The 25,290-nt window shown below is 44.3% G+C and overlaps 2 protein-coding genes across 7 annotated transcripts in view; both read right to left on the bottom strand.

Annotated features, from left to right (window-relative positions):
- The window catches only part of sdc3 (syndecan 3), a 36,420-nt gene extending 19,702 nt beyond the window's left edge, over window positions 1-16,718 (bottom strand). Inside the window, exon 1 of the mRNA XM_080044822.1 lies at window positions 16,246-16,718. Coding sequence (XP_079900948.1) covers window positions 16,246-16,299 — 54 coding nt within the window. The 5' untranslated portion in view covers window positions 16,300-16,718. The remainder of the gene's footprint in view (window positions 1-16,245) is intronic.
- Window positions 16,719-18,369: 1,651 nt separating this feature from the next.
- Window positions 18,370-25,290, bottom strand: part of pum1 (pumilio RNA-binding family member 1) — a 29,840-nt gene continuing 22,919 nt past the window's right edge. For all 6 annotated transcript variants that reach the window (XM_080045119.1, XM_080045122.1, XM_080045121.1 and 3 more), the window contains exons 17-23: window positions 24,854-24,983; window positions 24,514-24,648; window positions 23,659-23,796; window positions 21,603-21,728; window positions 21,230-21,351; window positions 20,921-21,113; window positions 18,370-19,999 (exon numbers count right to left, since the gene is read on the bottom strand). In XM_080045119.1, coding sequence (XP_079901245.1) covers window positions 19,868-19,999; window positions 20,921-21,113; window positions 21,230-21,351; window positions 21,603-21,728; window positions 23,659-23,796; window positions 24,514-24,648; window positions 24,854-24,983 — 976 coding nt within the window. In that variant the 3' untranslated portion in view covers window positions 18,370-19,867. The remainder of the gene's footprint in view (window positions 20,000-20,920; window positions 21,114-21,229; window positions 21,352-21,602; window positions 21,729-23,658; window positions 23,797-24,513; window positions 24,649-24,853; window positions 24,984-25,290) is intronic.

The raw sequence follows: 25,290 nt of genomic DNA, 5'->3' as shown, positions 1-25,290 counted from the left end.
CTATTCAACGCAAAAAAAGATACTTGTGGACATGTAGCGCTAAGTGGGAAGGTAGGAACGTTAATTTATTCCTTTTGCCAAACACATTTTTGATCTCTTCCTGAAGGATTTTCTCAATTTTTCACACATTTGTGCTCCGCGGGACCAACAAACCTGAACCACTGAGCAAAAACTGTAAACATGTTCATGTGCAGCAGCCAGTAAACAAGTAAAAGTCTTTCCCTCTCCCTCTACTTCATTTTTGGTGTTTTTCTGCCGATTAGGTTCCTGATAAGTGCGACCGCGACTGATCCAGATCTCAGCCGTGTTATTAATTCCCCGTACAAAACCTGTGGGAGGATGGCGTTACACTGGCTCCAGTTTTGTTATTCCAGCGCTCGCTCGAGCCCCTTAAGCTGTCTCAGTGCAGCAGCACCGAACCACAGCTGAAAGGCATCCTAGCACTAATATTACCTTTCTAATATTAACTTTCTATTATTATCTTTCTCCACTGAGTTATAAGGACAAATATGATCTAAGTGATGAATGCCCTTGTGAAAAAAGTCACGCATTTGCTAAATATGGTACATGGTGCAGTGAATGGCTCGGTCGCAGAGCTGCAGGGACAGAACAGAGCAGGTGCAGAGTGGAATCATGCATCCGGATCAGTGAAAGGCAATTTAAATCCATGGTCATGCAGAGAGACTTACAATATTTATTTCATATAGCTGGTGCAAAAAAGCAGGAGGCCCTAACCCGTTGAAAGCAACGCTCGGTGTACCTTTAACAAAGCGTAGCATTACTTTGTATCAGTCAGAGGCTGTAGCATTTTGCTTTGCGGTAACTTGGACGATTAATCTTCATTAGTTGGAAGGCCGCTTGCCATCCCTCTTTTATACAATTGATGCTGGAGGTCAGGATGTGTCTCAAAACTGAGAAACTGAGGTTCCCTTTCAATTAATCACTTGTTTTCTTCTAGCAATTTAAATCGCTAATGCCATTCACAAGCATTCAAGACATTTTGAAATCTTGCCTACAATATATAGGCCCCATGTTTCGGTTATGTTTTTCTCTCTTTAATTATCCCTTGGTATCTCTGGTTTTTATTGGAAGTGGCAAATCAGCTACTCCTGTGATGTGTGCTAATTAGCCTACCTACCTACACGCCAGGGATTCCCGGGAAACAATGCACTGTATGTAATCCCTCGTTACGTAATTTTATTTCATTCATATCAGCCTGTCAATTCACAACTCACTTTCCCAGTGCTGCGTCAAAGCTGTATATCGGGTTACTGCTAATGCAACACTGCTGCTTCACATTACAAGTGTTGAAATAGAAAAAGACAAGGCAGCTTTACAGTGAAGGAACGATGAATGTACGAGATACTTTAGGGGGGGACAGGCCGTAGAATAACCTGCCCTTGCTGTTAACACATTACATGAAGGTGACTTGGAAATGAACCATGACTGAAATCTTATGTATTACAGCTACAAACAGGATAAATGACTAAAGGAAGTGTGGGCGACTCTGGGCCCTTGGCGGCAGAGAGTGTTTAACCTTTAATGACTCTGTATCTCTGACAAAACGAGCCGCTGACTCCGAAAACTCGCCGCCGCAGACTCAGCAGAGGTCACGTGCATGGCTGTGTAGTGACACATCAGCTGGTCTGGAACCGAGTAATGGGCTGGGGCCATGAGACCACCACACACACACACACACACACACACACACAAAATCACAAACTAATGCATAAATCCACAGCAGTGTGATGGGAGGAGGGGTGATACGGAGAAAGAGAGATGTAGGATATCTGTATGTAGGACCCAGCTGTTACACTAATCTGACAATCCAACAGGATTAAAAGACCACATCTCAAGGCTAGGTCACACACACACACACAAACATACACACACACACACACACACACACACACACACACACACACACACACACACACACACACACAGCCTCTCTCTGCGTGGAGTCCTCCTCCATTATATATGACCTTATGAAACATGCATCTTTTAGCGAGAGTGTGAGTGTGTCACTGTCCTGCTGCCAGAAATGCCTTGAGATTCTGACACAACGGCCGCTCCCCACACCGCACAATACGCCACCGAGTATTTGTGTGCTTACGAGGGTGTGTGTCAGAAGATCTGACCATGGCGTTCAGGGAGTGCCAGTGTGTGTGTGTGTGTGTTTTGGTAATGATGTTTGGTTGGAGAAATGTTGCAGTTACTGGTTAGCTGGTAGTTCGGTGACTGCATTTTTGTGGCTATGAAGTGCTAGGGAGAGAGAAGAGGGAGTGAGGCTGAATGCAGATTTGTGTTTGTGTGTGTGTGTGTGTGTGTGTGTGTGTGTGTGTGTGTGTGTGTGTGTGTGTGTGTGTGTGTGTGTGTGTGTGTGTGTGTGTGTGTGTGTGTGTGTGTGTGTGTGTGTGTGTGTGTGTGTGTGTGTGTGTGTGTGTGTGTGTGTGTGTGTGTGTGTGTGTGTGTGTGTGTGTGATTATAGCCTGGCTCAATGGGCCTATTTCTGCAGGGCCAGTGGGAGGGCGTGGCGCCTGTGGCTGGAACTTTTCTCGTGTTTCTAAGGAACTTTTCAAAGGGGGCTCAGAAATGTGGCTGTGTGTGAGAGCGAGCGCCCCACGGACCATGATGCCTTTGTGTCACAGAGAGCCAGAGAGAGGGGCACTCAGAGTACACTCAGAAAACGGTAATCAATGGTCCCTTTTCAGCCCCCAAAATCGAAAACCTTAACACACACACACACACACACACACACACACACACACACACACACACACAGGAAAATGTATACGCAAACAGGCGCGGACGATGATGAGTATCACATGTCTGCTCATGTACAGTGATGTGAGTCACAAGGCAGCATCTTCGAGCGTGTGTGTTCAGATAATTACAGCCTGTGTGATCTGGCAAGTGACAGTCATGCGACTTTACAGACCCCGAGGAAAGGAATGGCATGGAGAAAGAGGGAAATCGATTGAATAAACTCAAGAGTGTCAGAGAGGAGAGGTGAGAGGAGAGGAAAAAGCAGAGGATGATGATGATTATTGTGGGATGGATGGAGCCAGAGGCGAGGAGGGGGGAGAGTGTTTTTGTCTTTCAAAGCAGAGGCAAGAAATCCAATCAACCCCGAGTAATTCAATCTGGAATGGAAAGATGCACCTTTGCGAGTGTGTGTGTGGAGGGCACGGTGCATATTATTATCATGCAATAACTGTCTTTTTCTCTCAAACACACACACACACAAAGAAGAAGACTTAAACACTTTGCTGCTCCAGGGGCATCCTGAGCAGCTGACCTTGCTAAGCTCTCTTGGCTCCCTTCTATTGGTTGATGGACTTTGGTGAACTGGCAGCCAATCCTGAAAAACCTTGAAGTGGTTTCCAGCTCTCGGTATAGTCTGGAAGCCAAGCTACTGTCCGATTACAGCCTATTGATTATTCATGTATCATATCAGCCTAGATATCGAACACTGATTATGCAGGTTGTGAGGTCTGGATTCTGGATATGGCGAGAGCAGAATGTGTTGTCTCTGTCTTAATGGACCACATAGGCTTAATGCTTGTGACCTAATCACAAACCTATCATGCGATACTTATTAACTCTAACCAATCAATGTCAGAAGACTTCAACGGATCATGAGCCGGCGAGTGCGGAAATGAGACGTCCGCCTTGTCCTGACTTTTTTCCCCCGATGAAAGCCCTGTGTGTTGTCTGGGCAGATGTGCTGATGTCATTTCAAATCTGCGTCACTGATTGGATTTACCCAATTCTGAGCGGCAGAGGCTCCAACACACCATGTTTGACCTTTTAACACCCATATTTATATATCCTTCTGCTTTATATTATTTATTAAATTGGAATAAGGAAATGTATTTCAGTTATTCGTATAAATAATACATTTGTTAGCTTTACCTTGGTTGAAAAGGTTTTTTGTTGTCGTTTTATTTACTGATATTTTATTGATTATCCAGACTTTTCTTAACTTTGTTACCTTATTAATTTTTTCATCTTCAGGCCAATCAAAATGTTGCTATGAAATAATTGAAGCAGGGAAAATCACTCATTGGTGGATTTTTAACCTACTATTGATGAGGTGTAACATTTGAAAGGGATAGTTAGACATTTGGGGTAATGTACTTATTTGCTTTCTTCTTGAACAAGAACTGAGCAAAATGTTTAAAGTGTTTTTTTGGGAGACAAATCTAAACCCTGTTCCTTGGCTATACCATATCTGGCCACCACCCGCTGAACTATTGGAATATAATGTACTCTGGTTCAATAAGAAAATGACTCCAATGCATAACTCCCACCTTAAACCACAAATTATCAAATTAGCTTTTCTTCTCTGTCGTTTTTGTTTGTCTGCTTGTTGGTTATGTGCTTTTTCATTTTAAAAAACTTAATAAAAACATACGAATACATGACTCTAGTTTTCTGCACCTTCACAAGTTCATGACACAAGATCCATTGTTTCATTGGTAGGTGTATTGTTTCCCTTTGGACGAGCAGGCAAGCTAGACTAACCCTGACTCCACCCACACCCTTATCACACAGATATGATATCAAGACTGCGAAGTAGCACTTTCTCCAAAATGTTGATCTGTTCCTCGAAGATGCTGCAGCCAAACCTTTTGGGGAAAACTCTGCGACATGGTACACCAACCATTGTTCATAAATTGCATGTGACAGGAAGGTACCAGCGTGCAGACAATGAAGATAAATGGCTAACAGCGTTTGTATTATTGTGGTAGGAGTTCCCTGTTGCCACTCGGGCAATGATATCTCAGTTCAGCCTCTGTTGAATCACCTCAGCTTCTAAAAAACAAATATCGAAAGGAAGCTGCAGGTGAGAGTGAGTTAGTCTATTTCCAATTGTTGTTGAGCCCCCCGGTTAAAGATAGCTTCATTCCCTGAGCAGACCACATTACTCACTGACTAATTAATTAAGGGGTGGATTTAAGAAGCTAACGGCTGGTGAACAATTGTCTAACACATAGATTAACTCCAGGGTGTTTGCTATTGGAAATAGGGGATCATTAATGGCTTGATACTGTGGGTCCCGGTCTAATTAAAGTGCGATTGCGGTCAGTGTCGGGCGTAAACTAGTGGAAACGTGTAACTGGAGGACGGGGGGGATATATATGGGTTGTGATACGATCGTGCTCTGTCTTCATGTCTCTGGTGTAATCCCGTCCAGGTTGTTCCTTCCATTCAATCCGTCTCAGCTGCTCTAAGCTCTTTAGAGGCCGGCGTTAACCACCTCTCTTCTCTTCGCTGCTACCGGGACACCAATCCACCCCCATCCATCTCCCTTTCATTTCCTCCCTTTTTTCTCCCTCGTCAGCTCCTTTGACTTTTTTTTATCATTTCCCCTTACACCTAAAAGCCTATCCCTCCACATTCATCTATTGCCGCCCATCTGATGAGCCCACTCGGTATCCCTTTTACAACTTCTACATATTAACAAGTTCTGTTCTCCGCCTATAGTCTCCCCCCCCTCCTTGTTCCTTTTGCACGTCTGCTGCATTTTCTTCTTCTTCTGTCCAATCTGCTTCTTCTCACTTCCTCTCCCCTCGCTGCACTTTAGCCGCCAACCCCTCCTTTGATATCACTTTTGTGTGTGATTGCCTCTGACCTCGTTCCCCCCACCTTTCATTCCCTTCAAATCTCCACTCCCTCCATCTCCCCACAATATCTAATCACTTACAAATCTGCCGCCGCACATTTCTGCTGTGTGTGTGTGTGTGTGTGTGTGTGTGTGTGTGTGTGTGTGTGTGTGTGTGTGTGTGTGTGTGTGTGTGTGTGTGTGTGTGTGTGTGTGTGTGTGTGTGCATGTGTGTTGTGTGAAGATAAAGTATATGTTGTTCAGCAATTACCTAGACAAATATTTGTTTCTTACGGGGTGGAACTTCAACACTCATTATGCATCACAGGAAACAGGACATGGGACAGAAAAGGGGGAATGAACAGAATCAAACTATTGGAATTATAATAAATGGAATTCCTCTTAACCACTAGGCTAGCATGTGTTGTGTCGTTACACTATCGTGGTACTGAAACTGATAGAAATATATATGTAGCCTGGCAGTGATTTTAAAAGGAGAGAAAGGATAAAAACTGATATGCTGTTTAAAAGAAAAACTGTGAGAATATTTTGCGGGCAGTTTTGAATGTTTTGGGTGTTTGTACACCAAGCAATTGACATCTTAATCTAGAAATATAACTGGTAGATTAATCCACCTTGAAAGTAATTGTTAGTAAACTAAAACCCAATGTACAACTGCGACTTGCATGGGGGTTTAATGAGCTGATTTTAAAATGTTAAAAAAATTAAGAAAAATGTATCGACGTCAGAAGAAGTCACGCCTATCTGCATTTTCCCTTCCTCTCGATCTGATGTTTCAGTGTTGTTTGACCTGTCGACCTGTCATGTTTATCTGCCTCAGTTATATCATGTCCTGTCAGACAGACAACAAGGAAAACAATTATTATGTCCTACATAAACAATACACCCCGAGGACAGACACACACACACACACACACACACACTCACACACACACACACAAACGCTCTCAGTGTCAGTCAGCCGTTGAGACCTGGGTCTCTGCTGGCTAAGATTAGCACTAATCCACAACTGTTGAAATTAAAGATTAAGTATGAATCACCTGCTGCCGCAAAGGTGTGTGTGTGTGTGTGTGTGTGTGTGTGTGTGTGCGGAGGCGTTAATAGAAAAGGCCTTATGGGAAAGAGAACCTGCTGCAACTACCAAGCAATATTAAAGAATCCCTACCCTCCAAACCACACAGACACACACACTCACACACTTTTCCACTCTTCATACAAACACGCACACTCTTAATCTTCGCATAAGCAGACGCACACACAGCTCATTAGCTTCAGTGGCTCGTTCAAACTGCAAACGCCTTTGAAAGAGCCCTTTAAAGTGTCGGAGTTCAAAGGTTTACTTGAGTGGCTACACACACACACACACACACCGGCATACAAGCACACGCACAGTGGGTTTCAGTGTCTGTATTTAATTGGATCGATGTTTTTCCCCTCACGGTTTGCTGATAATTGAGGGGGACATGAGTAACATGTGGGAAGCCTTTTGTAACTAAGTTCCTGTTTATTAAGACAGGCTGAATAAACGAGGAGCTGTGCAGCGATGGAGGGGGGAGAGAAGGGCTAGTGGGTGTAGAGATGGATGGATGGAGAGAGGAAAAACGTTGCAGCAATGAGCTCCTGACCTCGTTCACTCCTCTGTCGGGACGTTGTGGCTAAATAATTCAAACACGCACATACACTGTCACATGCCTCTTGCACACAGTATTCCTCGCTCTCATTTGGCACAAGCGGCCTCCCTGTGCTCCTCCATCGCCCACTCTGCCTCTCTTTCACATGTAAACATAAACACATGTGTGTATAAGAAAGAAAAAAAAAAAAAAAAAAAAGAGAAAAAAACACACACACACCTATTTAAAAAAAACCCTTCTTTGTGAACCACTTAGGAAACCTCTCTCCTGTTTGAAGTTTGAAGGCCGGATCTATAAATACTCACTTCCTGTGACCTTCCTATAAGCAATTGAGCAACCGTTGGCCATTTAAGCACACACAGACACACACACACACACACACACACACACACGCACACACACACGTCGCAGTCACAGTTTGAATGTTAATAAAACAATGATGAAATATTCCTCTCCGACGAGGACAGCAACACAGATAAGACTTAAAGTGACTCTAAAAAATTAAAATGCAATAAATTCTTTATCTGCCATGATGAAAAACATGCATCGGAAATGCGATATCTGTAAATTAAAACTGACAAAATCTCTTTGTTATCAGTGGAGAAGATGGCACGAAGGTCGTTTGGAAATAGAATCTGTGACGATGGCGGATCAAAGACAAGAAGAAGAAAAAAACAAAAGGATACAAATTGGCCGACGAAACATTTATATATCCAATCATGCTCATGCAAGAGTTTTGGAAAATGTAACTGTAGCCCCTTTTACACAGCCAGTGAAAGCCGGGAATATGCCGGCCTTTCGGCCCTCCCCCCAGCTGTGTAAATGCGACAGTTGCGGAACGAGGGAAGAAAGGTGCGAGTGATCGTTCCGGGAATTTTACTACCTCGGGGGGTAGTAAGATTCCCGACACGATCAGTTCCGCCTCTCTGTTTAAATGCTCCAGCTTGTTGTTGCGGAACAGGGGGGCGTTTGACGTTCCATAGTCTACGTTCTAAACATGCGACCATGTTAGCAGTTGAAGGACGTGTGTTTAACATTAACCACGGCGGCCTGATGTCCCGTAAAAATCACCAAATAAAAGGAACGGTGTATAATCTATCTGATCATAAGGTCCGTTACTCAATCCAAACCCCCGCGCTTCATTTTGCAGAGTGTATGAGTCTATTTCTGCCCAGGAGAAGTTGTACAATGAAAAGCTAGGCTAGGCTAAGTAAGGGATAAAGTATAGCGAACGGGTCACTTGCTAGAAATAAAGACCGACAAGCTGAAGCAGGAGCCCGACGCGCAGCGGAGGGCTCTTGTTCAGCTTGAAGGTCGACCTAGTAACGGGGGAATAGTCTGCTCGCCCCGCTAGACTGTCTGCTTCAGCTGACTGAAGGCTCCGGCTCAGCTGTTAGCCACAGAGCTACTGTTTTGCTAACACATTCCGCCGCCGCTATTATTATCCTAAGTCTGAGCGTATATCCACACTTTATTTCTGTCTACAGTAACGTGACTTCACACACTGTGTGTATGTGTGTCTGATTGGCAGATCGCTGCCCTCACAAAGAGACTCGCTCACAACCAACCTGTCACACACACACACACACACACACACACACACACACACACACACACACACACACACACACACACACACACACACACACACACACACACACACACACACACACACACACACACACACACACACACACACACACACACACACACACACAGAGGTGAAGCGGTCGGATTGATTTAGTCAGTTTGGTTAACTGTCCCAGTGATGTTGGACTCAGCGCGTAGCGAGATCAACTGGCACATCGTGGGGACAGTAAAATACGGCCCTCTTACTGCAAGCTCCAGCACTTCTGCTCTCAATTCACCGGCCATTGTTGTTGTTGTAAAGCAGCTGACCGGCGCGGCGCTAAATGTTTACGTCACACCTGACGCTGTTTACAAGCACCTCTTTCATTCCGGAGCGCTGTGTAAAAGGGACTACTGATGCGCCAGCAGGCCGGCGTTGCTTGGTTCTGTGTAAATAACACAGAAGCAAGCAAAGCCGGCATATTGGAGTGATGTTGTTCCGTCAATATGCCGCAATCTCTGTGTAAAAGGGGCTTGTAATTCATTGAACTTTTCTCCTTCACAGCAAACTCCAACACCTCATGAGCGATGAAAGCTGTTAGGTGAAGTGCAACCGCAAATGACTATACCGCTGTACAGCAAGCCATTCAAATTTCCACCCATATAAAATCTCTTCCGTTTAAATTTGGCTTGACGTTGTTCCCACTTTACTTTATCATAACCTCTTCCTGCAGTGCTCTGAAAGACAATCCCCAGGGACGACACTCTCTGTCTTCCACTGTGTCTTAATTTACGAGCACTCTCCACCGCTATTAAGTGCAAACAAACTCACCAGGCTTTGAGCTGCCATAGTGGCCATTTTCAAAGATGGGCTCCCAGAGGAACCATGATAGCGCTGCCAGCCAGGGGCAGTCAAAAATGTCCTGGCCAATGACATGCAGCCAAGAAAACAAGTTCCTGGCACTGAATATCGAGAGTGGAAGAGATTCTGGTGTCATTAATGGTCTACTGGAGCAAAAACTTCAACCTTTTTCCAAGGTTTTATCATGTGTTTCTTACTGTGTCTTAGAAATACAGCACAGTCGATCAAACTAGTATTTTATGGCCAAATCAATTCCTATAAAGTTTCCAGGTTGATGGTTTAGTCTATGAAATGGGAAAAATAACATGAAAAATTGCCATCATAAGTTCCCAGAGCCCAAAATACCCAGGGTTCCAAACCCAAATAAATTCGATTTACAAGGATATAGTTAATCATCAAAGTTAGGAGGCTGGATACAAGAGAGTGTATTTTTTGGCCGGTTTATGGTTTTCTTAGTGAGTTACAAATTCCAGCAAAAGTCATGAGGGGCAAGGAGAATGAAACATAAAACATAGTCCCCTAAAGGTTGTACCTCAAATGCTTGGCATTATCCATAATCCACTATCAAAACTATCTTGACGAGACATCTAGAAACTCTAAAAAAAAAATTCTTAATCGGTTAATCTAATGATGATTATCTTTGTTGTATCTTGGAGTCCATAAAATAAATAGAAAAAAAATAGAAAACATCAATCACGATTTCAAACGGTAGAGAAACCTTTTTGTCTTGATTTCTTGTTTTGTTCAATCAGCACTCAAACACCAAAATATATTTGGTCTTATATCATAGATGACTAAGAAAACCAGACCAAAGCATCTCTTGCTTTCTTTTTCTTAAAAACAAATAGAAATAACTTTCTACCAAACAAATCACTTCTGTTAAAAACAGATCCCAGGTTTCACCAATAGACTACATGTTCAGACTCAAACATTGAACTAAACCAAAAAATATATATACCGGACAGTGGCTGTGATGTCAGCTGGAGGCCGGGGTCCGCTCAGTAGGGTTACAGCCTTATCACAGCCTTGGCCCGCTCTTATCAGCCACCTGACAGGAAGTTTACATTCCAACAGTCCCATTGGACATCGTTGGGTTTCAACTGTGCATGACCCCGCCCATCCGGCCCTTCATTAACCTAATGACCCTGTTGCTACGGAAACTGGTAAGGAAAGAGAGTAGCAGTGAAGAGGCATAAATACAAACATGAATAATATGAGTAGTGAAAAGGGATATGACAAAGTTGCTGGTGGAGGGCATGTCTCTCTCTCGCTCTCTCTCTCTCATACACACACACACAGACACACACACAGAGTGTGGGAAGGAGGCGCCCTGTTTCTGGGGTTTACAATCCCAGAATGCTTTGTGGCTTTGGGAGCCGGCATCGCATTTATGCTCTCTAATTTAGAGTCCTTTAATAGCCCAAACACACACAAGAGTACACAACCACACACACACACACACACACCACTGTGAGGCACAAAACTGCAGGCTCTTCCTGTCTCTATTTTTTTTTTCTATAGAGGAACAGACGGCAGAGGTACAGAATGAGATATGATGAAAAAGCTGTTAATGAATGAAGCAACGGAGGCGACAACAAAAGAAAAAAAAAGGTAGACGAGACTAAACAGAATAAAAGAAAGAAAGAAAGGAGAGGGACGGGTAGGGTTGGGGTGGGGCGGAGGGAGAAGGGAGATAAAGCTGTGACAGAGGCAGCCATGCTGGTTGTCATGGCGACGGCCGTGCAGAGAGCAGGTAGAGAGCACAGTCTCCTGGGAGTGAGCAGTGCTTGCCTCCCTCCCCCACCTCCTGTTCTCTCTCTCTCTCTCTTCCCCTCTCATATCCCTCCATCCTGGCTCCGTCTCCATCCTTCTGGCCTCACTCAATCCCCTTTCACTATCGTACCCGTCACCTTCCCCAACCCTTCACATCTCTCCGTCTCCATGTCCCAGTATCCCCCATCTTCTCTTCCTTCTGCCTTCCACTCTCTTCCCTCCGTTTCTTCCTTTTTTTCTGGTTCTCTTTCTACCACTCGAGCGCGGATCTTTTTCCCCTTCTATCAACCCCTTCCCGCTCTCACGTCGTTCCCTCTGCTATCTGGCATCCCTGTCTTCTCGCCATTACCTTAACTCTTTTTCCATTCTTATCTCTCTCCATTTTAGTTCCTCCGCTCTTTCCCCTCTTTCTCATTATCTCGTGGTCTGAACACCTCCCTCTTTTTTCCATTCCACTCCTCTCCCTCCCGCCTCTACTCTCTATATTCATCTAATCTCTCTTGAGAATATGTATGTATGTCTGCACAGTGCTGCCCAATTACTGCAAGGGAGACTGTGTGTGTGTGTGTGTGTGTGTGTGTGTGTGTGTGTGTGTGTGTGTATGTGTGTGTGTGTGTGTGTGTGTGTGTGTGTGTGTGAGTTTAGTATCTACTATAGCTGTGTTCCTAGCCTGTTTTGACCTACCTAAAAACACCTCCAGCGTTCTTCGTCTCCCTCTGACTCACTGAATCAACAAAACTGCTGCACAGCCACTCCGACTATTTCACTATAGCACAGCAAATGTGTGTGTAATCAGGACTTTAATGTTAATGTGCATTGGTGCATATATGTGAGCAGGCGTGTTGGCACGTGTGTGTGTTTATGAGTGTGTTGGTGTTTGTGCTGAGATGAGCCAAAGTTTCCAGCTGGATGGATTCAGGCTCTAAATACATTATTTCTCATTCGTGGGACGACTTGAAGACATTCCACGTGTTTGGTGTTGAAATTTCAGTGTTGCACCATGTTGTGGGCCAAAACGATAGAATAGGAAAACAGGTACTTTCTACAGTGTGACTGGCAGAGACTCACAGAGTAGAAAGGCAATATGACACCTCAGTCTTGGTATCAGATGTAGTTATGAAGCATCTTGCGAGTTGTTTAGGTATTCAGATCCTTTACTTGTGGGAAAGTACCAAGGTAAAGAAATGGAGATTTAGGCCTACTACTTTTCACAAGTCACAAAATAAATCTTAAGGGTATTGGGAGGAAAGAAGAAAACAACAAAGTCCTACTACACATATTTGTATTTAGTTTTTGGACTCCTCTTCAATCTTTGTTCAGCCTCTGACTATTTAATGAGAGGTCAACCCTTCTAGGTCAAAGTCCAGTTGGCCAACCCCAGGGACTTTACATTGTGGTAATGAAGTCAGGGGGCCTCATCGTGGGAACAATTTCAACTAGTTATTCTCACTTTTAGTTTCAACTTGATGGACTTTACTCTCACTGAACACTGTCCTAAAGGAGAGATGAAGTGATAAAAATATTGATGCTCGTCTGAGTCGCCTTCATTCTGTGAGGTTCACTGTTTTTGCCTCATTGGAGTTGATAGTCTCGGGCTGAGCCTTTAGTGTCATCTTTTTTTTTGGGGTGAGCTTCCATTAGTACTTTTAGCTCAGATGTACAACAAACAGAAATAACAGGTATTGTGAGGGCAGGTGTTCTCTGTTCCCCAAAAGTTGTTATCACTTTAACAGTAAATAGGAAATGCCATTCCTTCCAAATTGAAATCAATTGTTACATTTTCTTCAAGTAGAAAGAGAAACTAATTTCAGTCAAACGCGACACACCTGCCGAAACCAGTTATTCCAATGTGATAAGAAATTGCTTTCGGATACTAGTGAACAGCATGTGTACACATCCAAGGCACAAACATTAAAGGGCCCAAAGGGAGGAGGAGGGGTGAGGAGAGGGGAGGGAAAGGAAGGGGGAGATGTTTTTCCCACTGAAAGCAATCATTATTCCTTCTTTCTGTGACCACGCACACCTCTAGACATCGGCCATCTGAATGCAGCTCCGGATATGAACCGCAATCCTTTTCATTTCCTCTATCCACTGGAAGGTGACCCCCATACCTTCACCCATCCTTTCACACACACACACACACCTGAAATACCTCCCTCCGTACCAGGAGTGCTTTGTGTGTGTGTGTGTGTGTGTGTGTGTGTGTGTGTGTGTGTGTGTGTGTGTGTGTGTGTGTGTGTGTGTGTGTGTGTGTGTATGTGTGTGTGTGTGTGTGTGAGGGGGGAGCGGGGGAAGACCACTTCCTGTGTCAAATTGCCTCTCAAATTCCACACACTCCCTCGATCCGCCTTGCTCAGGCTATATTTTCCTCATCCGTGCTCCCTTCTCTCTTTCTCGGTGTCTCTATGGGGGGCTTTGTCAGCTAGCGGAGGCACAAAACACTGATTCATTCCAGCCAAACATGATCCTCGGGAACACAACGCTTTTCCGCCATACACTTTCTAGGAGCGAGGGCTGGTGAGAACAAGGTTCTGGCAGTGGAGAGAGTCACTATTTTTGAGCCCACACACAGACAGATGGATAGTCGGTGCTCGCACGAAGGCAGACGGATGCACGTACACACACACTCACACACACACACACACACTCACTCACTCACTCACTCACTCACACAAACACATACGCACACTGGCTATCCGTGGGACACAACAGATGTCTGTGGGAAAAAATTGGTCTCCGATGTAAGATATAGTTAGGCCCGGATATGATGTCACAACACCGTTAACAGGAAATACCCATAGAGACAGGACACCGGGGTCACTCATCAGAAGAAAGACACCCCCCCCCCCACACACACACACACACACACGTATGTTGGTTTCAAGCCAAGAGGCATCTAAAGAAATATTGTTTCTGCAAATACTTGTGACTGTGGGTCATGTGAGAGTGTGTGTGTGTGTGTGTGTACGCATGAGCATGTGCATTCGAGGCCTAGGATGCTTGAGGTGATCAAGTCTTATCAATTAAGCAATTATCAGACTGTTCAGAGGTGTGTGTGTGTGTGTGTGTGTGTGTGTGTGTGTGTGTGTGTGTGTGTGTGTGTGTGTGTGTGTGTGTGTGTGTGTGTGTGTGTGTGTGTGTGTTCAGTGTGAAAAAAAGCCCTGCCAAACCCAGTAAAACATCATAGAGGAAGCAGCACAGTGACACTCCATGAGGTTGATAATACAAATATTAAGTCAATTAGGCAAGAGGAGGCAATGGTCTGCCTCACGGCCGTAGACCTAGTGGCACCACACTAGGCATCAGGTACAGTGCTTGTTAATTGGTTTTAGCAATATAAGTAGGCCTATAGAAATGTGTTTAAGAGCTTGCACAACACAACATCACTATATTGGGGGGCGGCTTCTGTTTTGAGGAAATGGTGTGTCTTGTGTAGACATGATATATTCCTTGAATCCTTAATAAAGTTCTGTCCAATGATGAACAAAAATGAAAGTGCTAAAACCTTCATTTTCACCTGCATGTTTGACTTTTCCTGCATGTGAAGAGTTTTAAACTAGACATTTGAAGGCTCTTTTTCACTATCATCTGAAGGAGTAAAGTTTCATACAGTGTTATGAATATTGCAATAAAGTAACTATTGAGAACCAATAACACAGACTGGAGAAATATTACAAGAATATTATAAAGTTGTCTTAATCATTTACTGTACATTCAAAAGCAAATCTGAATTTGGACTATTTTTGGTGCATGTTTCCTTTTCTCTCAATGATTCAATGACCCCCCCACATTCCTCCACCTTCTCCTGCTAAATGTGGATGCATCGCTAACGGAAGGTGTGGGCGTGCATGGAGGGGGCGCGTGAAGCATGGCGTGGACGGTTCCGGAGAGAGAGAGAGAGGGGGGAGGGTGATGGGGGGGCTCGCGCATCCTTCATCAGCTCCCCTCCTCGCGATTCCCGATGACATCATTCCATGCAAGCCTTTCGGTCGCGCACCGCATCGCCGTTAACTTCCCCGTTACCCCACCCACTTTTCGCCGCACAAACACACCTCCGGTTATAACGGGAGGATGCCCCTGGGCGAATTCTGGCATCCGCACAGCCGCCGCTATCAGGCGATTAGGTTAAAAGGGGAGCGTGCACTTCACAGGCTGGGTATCGGACGTTTAATCCCCCTAACACACACACACACACACACACACACACACACACACACACACACACATACACACACACACACACTACATCGCGACTACCCGGCAATAAAGTCGTTAAAGCCGCAGTATGAGTGAAGCCCCTTAAATTAACGACAGGATGCGAGCTGGTGACACGGACACCACATACAGAAACACCGCACCAACAGCCGTAATCAAGCTCAATTAGAGATTATCCGCTAATTACCGACACACACACACACACACACACACACACACACACACACACACACACACACACACACACACACACACTTCCTGATTTGAGGGCCACAAAACCCCGACACTGAGACACAAAAGGCTAGTATGTGAGTGGGGATGTGTGTGTGCGTAAAAGGGGGAGGGGGTGCACGGGAGTCGCCAGCCCCCCTAGCGGGAGTCACGGTCGGCCAACAAGGTCTGATAAGTAGGTCGAGTGCAGGATTTCCTACCGATCACCGACATCACTGTCTCGTTAACGATAGAGCACCCTCACTCACACACAGACACACGAACATGCCCGCTGTCTCCCCGTGCGCACAAGAGCTTCCCCGGTTAACAAAGGATCTGACGCTTGTGCTTACCGTGGCGACGTGAGCAAGCAGCGCCGTGAGCGCCAGTAGCCAAGGCAGCTTCATGGTCGAGGTGTGCGGGCACAGCCTCCCGGTGCCGCCGCTGCCTTCACGGGGGTTCGGGGAGGTGGAAGAGGGGAGAACAAAAACTGCCGCTCGCTGTCGGTGCCTCGGTAGTCTGTCCAACTTCAGAGCGCGCCGCCCGTCCACGCAACCATCCGACCTTCTAGTCAGGCTTTTTAAATCCAAGGCTTCACGCTCTTCTGCTGCTGCTGCTGCTGCTGCTGCCTCCGGTCCAGGTCACCAGAAAACGATGAGATTACAGCGAAGCCTCCTCTCCCTCTTCTCTGTCTGTTTCTCCGAGTTTTTGTGCTAGAGACCTGATAGATTTACAACCGGGAGACGCCAGACCTCGTCTCTCTCTCTCTCAGTCAATATACACACAGCCTCTCTCTATCCCCCTCTCTCTCTACTCGGGTTCTCTCTCTCTCTCCTCCCCCTCTCCTTTGAGGGCAGGATGTTCCTTATGGCGACGCTGCTTGGCCCGGGAGTCTGGCAGGAGGGGCGGTGTGTGTGTGTGTGTGTGTGTGTGTGTGTGTGTGTGTGTGTGTGTGTGTGTGTGTGTGTGTGTGTGTGTGTGTGTGTGTGTGTGTGTGTGTGTGTGTGTGTGTGTGTGTGTGTGTGTGTGTGTGTGTTGTAAGAGGAAGGTGGGGGAATCTCCGCGAGCTAGGGCGAGGATGCCCCCTGCAGCTCAATTCGGCACCAGCAGCCCTTTAAAAAAACACACACGGCATCGATAGCTGCTCCCAGGTTGCGCCTTTTGTTTCGCGCCCAGGTGGTTCCGGTTGGCTGCACGCCAATGTTATACACCTTTACGCGTCAGCCCAGATCCTCCTCTGTGATTGGCTGAGTAACACAGGCGAGCCGTTAAAAAAACATCAGTCACATCTGTGCAGGCTGTGGCAGTGGCAACCATTGTGGCAACCCAGCATTCAAGATAACGGTTGCTGCTCTCAAATAAAACTTCAACAATTGTTTACAGGAATTTAGCCTACCTGTTATTGTTAAGTGTCACTTCAAATAAATAGATGTTCACATAAGCAAATGCAACAACTGCCATGCTTACAACTTTGTTGTAAATCGAGCTAGAACTTTACTCTTGAGCAAATAAGACAAAATGATCTTACCTCAAGGTCATCTTCCCGCCTGCCGCAGTGGATCCTGATTGTAGAGTCAGGGCTATCGGCTGTATAAAAGAGCTCAGGGCCTAGGGGTAGTGGCCAACCTCTACTCGGTTGGTAGCCTAATCCAACAAAAAAGAAAAACGGCCTACAGCTTAAACAGCTTTAGCCAACCACAGTTTGAGCTTTCAGGACTCTTCAGGTGGTTTAAAATCACTGCAGGTAATGCACCTTCAACTGCCTCAGGTGTTTTTATCATCTGCTTTAAGAAATCAACAAAACCATGGGATTACTAACACCACCACCCCACCCGTTTTTCATCCAGTCCCATCCTGCCCTTTTCCACATAGACCTGCAAAGTGCAGACAAAAGCTGGACAGGTAAGGGCAGGCTTATTGTCCTCAAGTTTCCTTAGAAGAGGCAATTGGAAAATAGCAAGCGGGCCAACCCTTGGGCTCCTAACTGATGTCAAAAGTATAATAATGAGTAGGCTAGTAGGGCTATTGTGTGGTTTTGCTTTTATTTTGCTCACTTCTCAACCACCAGCAGTCTTAAACGAAGCTAGACTGATGATAGAAAGAGGCCTTTTACTATTGCTCGGACAGTCATATAATTATTATCTGAATAATAAATCCAGAGAATGCGTTTCTAATCAAATAGCCACCGTTGTCTATATCATAACTGTAACTGATCATGATTGGCAGGGCCATGCCATGCTGAAATGCCAGCATTAATAAATCAGTCACATTATTGAAGAAACTAAAGCATCAGGAGCAAGCTTTCCTCTCTGACTCATGCAGTGTGTAGTTGCAGTCGTGTCACTGCACATCCCTTCAGAAGACTGGAACAGAAACTGTGGCATAGATCTTGATCTGAAAAAGCAGCTTGTCATCCTACGTGAGCGTGTAAAACACACAATAAAGCACACTTGAGACAAGTACATTTTCAAAGTTTTTTTGTTCAGTTTGGTTTCAAAATAAAGATCACACAATTGTTTAGAGACAATCTACAACAGGAGTTACAAAAAATAGTTGCCCAGGCAATAAGCATACACAGGTTCTGTTAACTATACACATATGGTTACAGGTGTGCTCGTAGTAAATATACACAAGGCTGCTCCAAATGTACACCGCGCTGTGGCGGGCTGTCTCTCTCACCCAAAAGGACATAGACAGTATGATACAGCACTTACAGCACTAGAGAAATGCCAAAAAACACAAGAATCTCCTCTGTACAATCCATGGGTTTACCCCTCTGAAAGCAGTCATGGGTAATCGAGGGAGTTTTTTTGGGAGGGAAGGGGGGTTAAATGAGTAAAAGTTATTTCTCCCACCCAGCCAGCATACCCATACGCATGACACTTCTCATGGGGTAAAGCATTCCTATAAAAAGATCTTAAAAAAAGGTCAAAAAAACAAAACAAAAAAACCTTTAACATAAACCAGAAGACATCACTAAGTCTAACAGAACGTGTCCAATTGGGAGTCAGTGGGAGATCGAAGTCTTAAGTTAAGCAGTGACAAGATAAAGATAAAACCAAGCGTGGCGAATCTTTGTACAAGTACTACGCTGTATAGAAAGGGCTTTTCAAAACAAAAAATTTGATATTACAATTTACAATATACAACAACTCATATGTCACAACCAAGGAGGGTGAGAATATACACTGAAATGCACAGGGTTTTTTTTTTCTCCTAAGATTTTTTTTTTCCAGAGTGAGCTTTTTTTTTTTCTTCTCATACCAAAAAGGGTGGTAAAGCACTTTTACATTACAAGGGTTTACAAATGTACAATTATACAGTCAGAAGTATGTGGTCACTACTAGGATACATTATAGATACAGATTCAACATCAAAAACCAGAAAAACTACAAAGTTTTATATATATATTTATATATATATATATGCAAAGGTCTACACCAAGTATACACGTTATATTTATAGAAGCAAGACCAGAAAACGAATCTCCCATGCTAAATGATCTGTCTGCTGGTTAGCTGATGGCGCGTTTGTGTGTGTTTTCGTCTATGATTCTGTGATGTCAGACAAATTAAATACTCGTTCCATCTCATAGTGGTAAATAGCTGTGATGGGAGGAGGGGACACTAGGATTGTATGTGCGGCAGTAGCAAAAAGTGAAATGATTTGAGTTCATCAGAAAAAAGGAAAGGAAAGTGATCGATGAGTGGAACAGGTCTCACCTCTCTCCACTCCCTGGCCGCTTTCTCTCCCTCCCCCAGCTCAGAAGGCCTGTGGGAGGGGCAACAAAATCTGACAAAAACTAAGGCTCCTCCCGAAGGGTTGTCATGGAAACGAGGGCACGAGGGGTAGTTAGCTTCCTCTGTAAGGAGGGGGGGGGGGGGGGGGGGCATGATTCCCTTTGAAGGGTGGGACAGGTACAGGAGGGTGAAGGCTGGGAGCCATGACAGCATGTTGAAGGGTAGGGAGGGGAGATTACATGATGCCATTAGGAGGGCCACAGAGAGGACCCAGGTCCACGCCGTTCTTCATATAGTACTTCTCCAGCTTGGCCAGGATGTGTTTTCCATACGTGTACTTCCTCAGGGTGGAGATGTGGGGCCGGATCTGCACCAACACAAAGACACACATGTTGAACGTGTTCAAACTAGAAAAACCAGCAGCAGAAGGTTCCTCTTCACGTGTGCAGGCATTTTGCTCTACTGGAACATCAGAAATCTATATTTTTCCCTTTTTTTTGTCAACATCAAACACCAGCACCTATTGATTTGAAAATCAATGATCACTTGTGCTTTTACACGCTTCTGTGTTGTTGCCTAGGGAACCACTGACACCAGTGACCTGATCAAGATGTATTAGTTCACGGGTAAATGAATGGTTGATGTAAAAACATCCTCACCTTTAGTCAAAAGGTTGATATTTAGTGCTGAAACAATTAGTCAAAAACAGAATTAAACAGACAATTGTTTAAAAGCTTTCTTCACTTTACAGGTCATCAAATCTATCTATCTATACAAATTTGCTTGTCAGTCCATAAATCATGTAACTGTTTTTTGTCAATACTAAGACATCACTGGTTTTTTTGTGGTCCCTGTTTCAGAGTCATCCACAATAAGTAATCAATAATCCAGAACAACATGTACTGTATTAAAGAAAAATTCCACTGTATAGGACTAAAAAGGTTATCTGTTTTACAGCACTGTATCTGCCTTGTTAGCAATTTCTATAGGCCAAATACAATCATATTCATAATCATTGAATGAAAGAGTTGAATAAAACATTCCCTCTATGATTCAGTTGACTGTGTCCTACACTGTTCAGTAGTACAGATACTGTGTTTTGATTGATTTAATGTGAAAGGAAAAATACTCAAGATTAGACACAAGTTGTAACCTTTAAATCCCTGAAAGTTATTCGTCTTGCTGATCATGTCAGCTTCAACACATCTGTCATACCACCAAGTCTGTTAATATAGATTTGAACCTCTTAACATTTAGATGAGACGTATGGCCTCAACCCTCTTCTTACCTTATGCATTACGATCTTGCGCTGGGTGGGCTCAGCCACGTCGATCATCTTCTGCACCACATAGTTGGCGTACTGATCCTTCATCATGGTGTATAAGGCACTGTGGGGGCCCTCCGTAAGGCTGCACACCTCGTCTATCAGCACTGCCCGTTCTGCCCGCGACGCATGGCTCACACACTTCTCCACCACATTACTATAGGAAGGAAAACATGATTAAAAGACAGACGAGAAACAAGAAAATGCCCTTTTTTTCCGAAGAGGTGGGGAAGATAAGACCAAAACCTTGTGTGTGTTGGCACTGGAATTTACCTGGCAAACTTGTGCTGGCTGAGTCCCAGGACATTGCCTCTGATCTCTGATACTATCTTACTCTTATCCTCAGCTCGGCCATGCTCCAACACGTGCTGGATCACATAGTTGCCATACTGGTCCTAAATAAAACAAACCACACAGACACATTAAACAAATCGTGAGGACACCAGCTGGTGCTACTGACGTCACATCAATCACACAGCCAACTTCAACAATCTGGACTGAGAAGCCAACATGAGGTATCATTATCCAGAGAAATATAACTAGTGGAGGAAAAAAGGCAGCAGGGAAGTGCTAGTTGGTGTGTGTGTGTGTGTGTGTGTGTGTGTGTGTGTGTGTGTGTGTGTGTGTGTGTGTGTGTGTGTGTTACCTGTACTAGCTGCTCTGTGTGTTGATGCAGCTCCTCTAGTATAGGCAGCGTCTGTTCAGGAAGGCAGTGTTCGAGAATGCGCTGGATGACTCGGCAGCCGTAAGGGTGAGTGGAGAGGGCAAAGACCTGAGAGACATACACAATTACACATCTTTACTTATGGAACACATACAACATGTGGTCTTGGAGCTCAGTGAGTTGAACACCACATTAATTTACCTTTGTCCAAGACACCTAAAAAGGCCCCCAATATGTAAAGATTTTGCATTAAAATTTCACAAAATGACCTAACCAAAGTTAAATATATTTTTGAGTTATGTACTATAAACATCAAAAATGTTTCCATCAATTTTCAAACTCAGAAGAAATTATTAAATTTTAATAAAGTAACGCGTCTGTCGATTTTACCCCTCCGACTTACGGAAAATTACAGGTTGAAATATGTGCTAGACGGGATAATATGTCAGAGCAAGTCACTCACAACTGCGCGAAACACAAAATAAATAACTAGCTTCCGAGCATTCATAGCTTAGTGCTGCTCATATATTGTTGTTTTTTTACATTGTATTGTTTTGGAATAAAGTATGATTATGCCTTGCCCTCCGCTGCTGTACCCGTGACGAAGCGATTACCTTAGTAACCTGCGAGTACGAGGGCTCCCGTGCTCCAGCTGTCAAATGCAAGCTAAAGAGCCTGCATTTGACAACATAAGCGAAGATCATTTAGATACAGAGAGAATACATCGGCTGTCAATAATTAGCGAGCTTACGTTACATTGGAAGACGTTCAGTTGATAATGCCAGCCACTAATGTTTATGGTAATGATGTATACCGTTATGTAATTCTTGATAAGAAGGAGCAGGCGTGTGGAGAGTGAGCGAGGAGATTGGGCTCCCTGTTAAATTTGGTAAATGTGTCTTTTGCTTGTGTTCAGCTCAGCTAACGGTTTTGCTTAGCCAAGTTAACCTTGTTAGTGCCGGTTAGCATTAGTGAAGCCAGCTGTGTGCGACTCCTAAGACTGTCATGAAGCGAGACACCACGGCCGTGTCCATGTACACTAGATCATATGTGAGATCATTGTGTCTATCGCGCCTAGATTATGTTATTTCCTCTTATCAACCATGGCTGAGATCAGACCCGGCACAACAGTGTACTATGTGCATGGTGTGACAAAATACAACAGCAACATTGCCAACAACTGTACCAAAAGACGGATGGAGCTTGCAAATACGCACAAATAAACTGCAACTAAACGATCAAAACACAGTGCTTTGTGTGCACTCGGGGCAGTCACTACACAAATAGCAACAGCATTGCATAAAGACACCCACACGCAAATAGGACTTACACACAAATAAACTGCAACAAGATAGAAGCATACAAAACACATCAGCATGTGTGCGCAGCGATTATGACATCGAACTTTGTCTTTTGTTATTCTTTTCATCGTGAGCCCCCTAGCGGCAGAACATTACATATTGTGCGTTTAAAACAGCAGAGACTCCCTTGGATTACAGTGCCAAATCATTATGGGCTCACTTTAAAAACACCCAGCCCGCGAGGTGGAAGCACATTCCTGACATGCTTTTAGATCTAGAACCAAATCATCGGCTAAAAAATAAAATAACAAAAAACCAGTTATACAACATGTTAATGAGTGAAAAGCCAATCAAAGATTTGCAGTCCGAATGTCCTTTGTGAATCCTCAAGAGCGAAACCTCTCATTTGTATTTAACAAAAGGTGCATGCATGAACACACTAAATGTGTCTTTTAACATTTTATGCTAATGTAACATTTAGCTGGTGGATAGAAGATGGCGGTTGCCACTGGGCTGGGGTTTCTGTTGCCATGGCAACGTACCCTGTCCCTGGAAAGGACTTAGTACATGTCTATGTACTTTGGCGGTGACAATATGCTTGCTGCCTCAAAGCAGTGTACAAGTGCACCAAGGCAAATGCTCTGTGTGTGGATGTCAGCCAAGCACCGGCAGGCATATGTGATTGAGTTTGGAAATATGTTGTGTGTGTGTGTGCGCGCTCACAGGAGGCGACCCACCTGTCCCTTGAAGGCGTCTATGATGAAGTGAAGCGCGTGAGGCTGAACACACTCGATACACTTCTGCACCACGTGGTTACCGTTCTGGTCCTTCACACACTTCAACACATGGCCGTCCAGCTCCCGCACCATTTCACTCTGCAGGGAGGAGGACAGAGGAAGAATGTGGAGAGGGACAGAATTGTTCATGAGAAGTCAAATATTGCCTGAAAGCATTTTCCAACATCTCCCTAGTTTTTCACAGTGGCTCAAAGCTCGACAAATAACACTGGACTTTGAACAGTTGCCTTGGAGACTTCCACTGAGGTCCATTTAGGAGAGACAGATACTTTTCTCTCTCTCCCTCACATACAGACACACTTACCTCTTTCCAAAACAACTGAATTTAAGCAAAATGATTTCCTGTTATTGTTCAGCTAGATTTATCTATACACCTGCAGTTGAGCAGCATTTGCATATAAACTATGGCATCATTAGCCTCATTCATCGTTGAAGATAGAGTGCCTGCAAGGAACCTGCTGCTACACCAGGCAGCTCCGACATAAAACCCATAATGTAGATGAGAAATGCCATTTCAGCATGTGGAGTGCACTTCTTTTATCGATGCAGCATTGTGCTATAAAAACATAAATAAGTGATCCCTTAGCAATAGACAGACACTCATTCTGGAATTAATTATGAGCACATGAATAGATATACTTTGAAAAGGGGGACACTTCCAAAGTATAATTTGCTTGTTTTTGTGCAGTTAGAACCGTTAATTGCAGTTTAATTAGGATCATTGTAATTTAAAAGGTGCAGTCTGTTTCCATTGTTTATGCTGTCATACAGTGCAACGAGGGCTAGTGTACTTACAATGACCTGCTGATCAGAGGGGATGAACTCCAGAGCTTTCTGAATGACCCTACAGCCGTACATCTGCAGGGCCAGAGACAGAACATGCCCTCGGATCCTCTCTGCCAGAGCAAGCTTCTGGTCCAGGCTGCCAAACTGAAACCACACACACAAACAGAGGGCGAAAATTAACATGTAAATCCTATAATCCATTTGATAATACATGACAGAATACCACATACAGTAAATACACAAACAGGCCACAACGCATATCAAAATGAGGTTAGGTTCTAGAGAATCTGTGATTTAACTTGACTTTGATGACTCAAGACACTGATAATTAACGGTTCTTCATACACACCTCAAAGAACTTCTGGATCACATAATTTCCAAAGACGTCCACCATGAGCTGGTAAGCCGCCTGCAGTATCTCACTGAAGACAAGCTGGCGCTCCGCTGAACTGGCTCGCTCCAATTTCAACTGGATGAACCTTGAAGAAAGAGAGAAGATAAGCATTCAATTATCCACAGGAACCTTTATATTAGTTTGTATGTTTATTTCGTTATTCTTCATTAGAAATGATACCACCTGCTGTCCTAAAACTAACCTAGTATATAAAAAGGGGATTAACAAAGTTCGGATGAACTTGAAGACAAACACAAATAAACACCTCAGACAGTGACAGAGCAATAAAGGAAAACAGTTCTACTGAGACAGAGCTGCTCCAATATCTTTAACCTGAGGGAACAGTCAGACAAAAGGAGATTAAATTCAGAGTGGAGGAAAAGACAAAGTAG

Source organism: Ammodytes marinus, assembly GCF_949987685.1.
Source record: "Ammodytes marinus genome assembly, chromosome: 17".
Classification (NCBI taxonomy): Eukaryota; Metazoa; Chordata; class Actinopteri; order Uranoscopiformes; family Ammodytidae; genus Ammodytes; species Ammodytes marinus.
The sequence above is the reverse complement of the archived record's forward strand: the minus strand, read 5'-3'. Positions and strand labels throughout refer to the sequence as shown.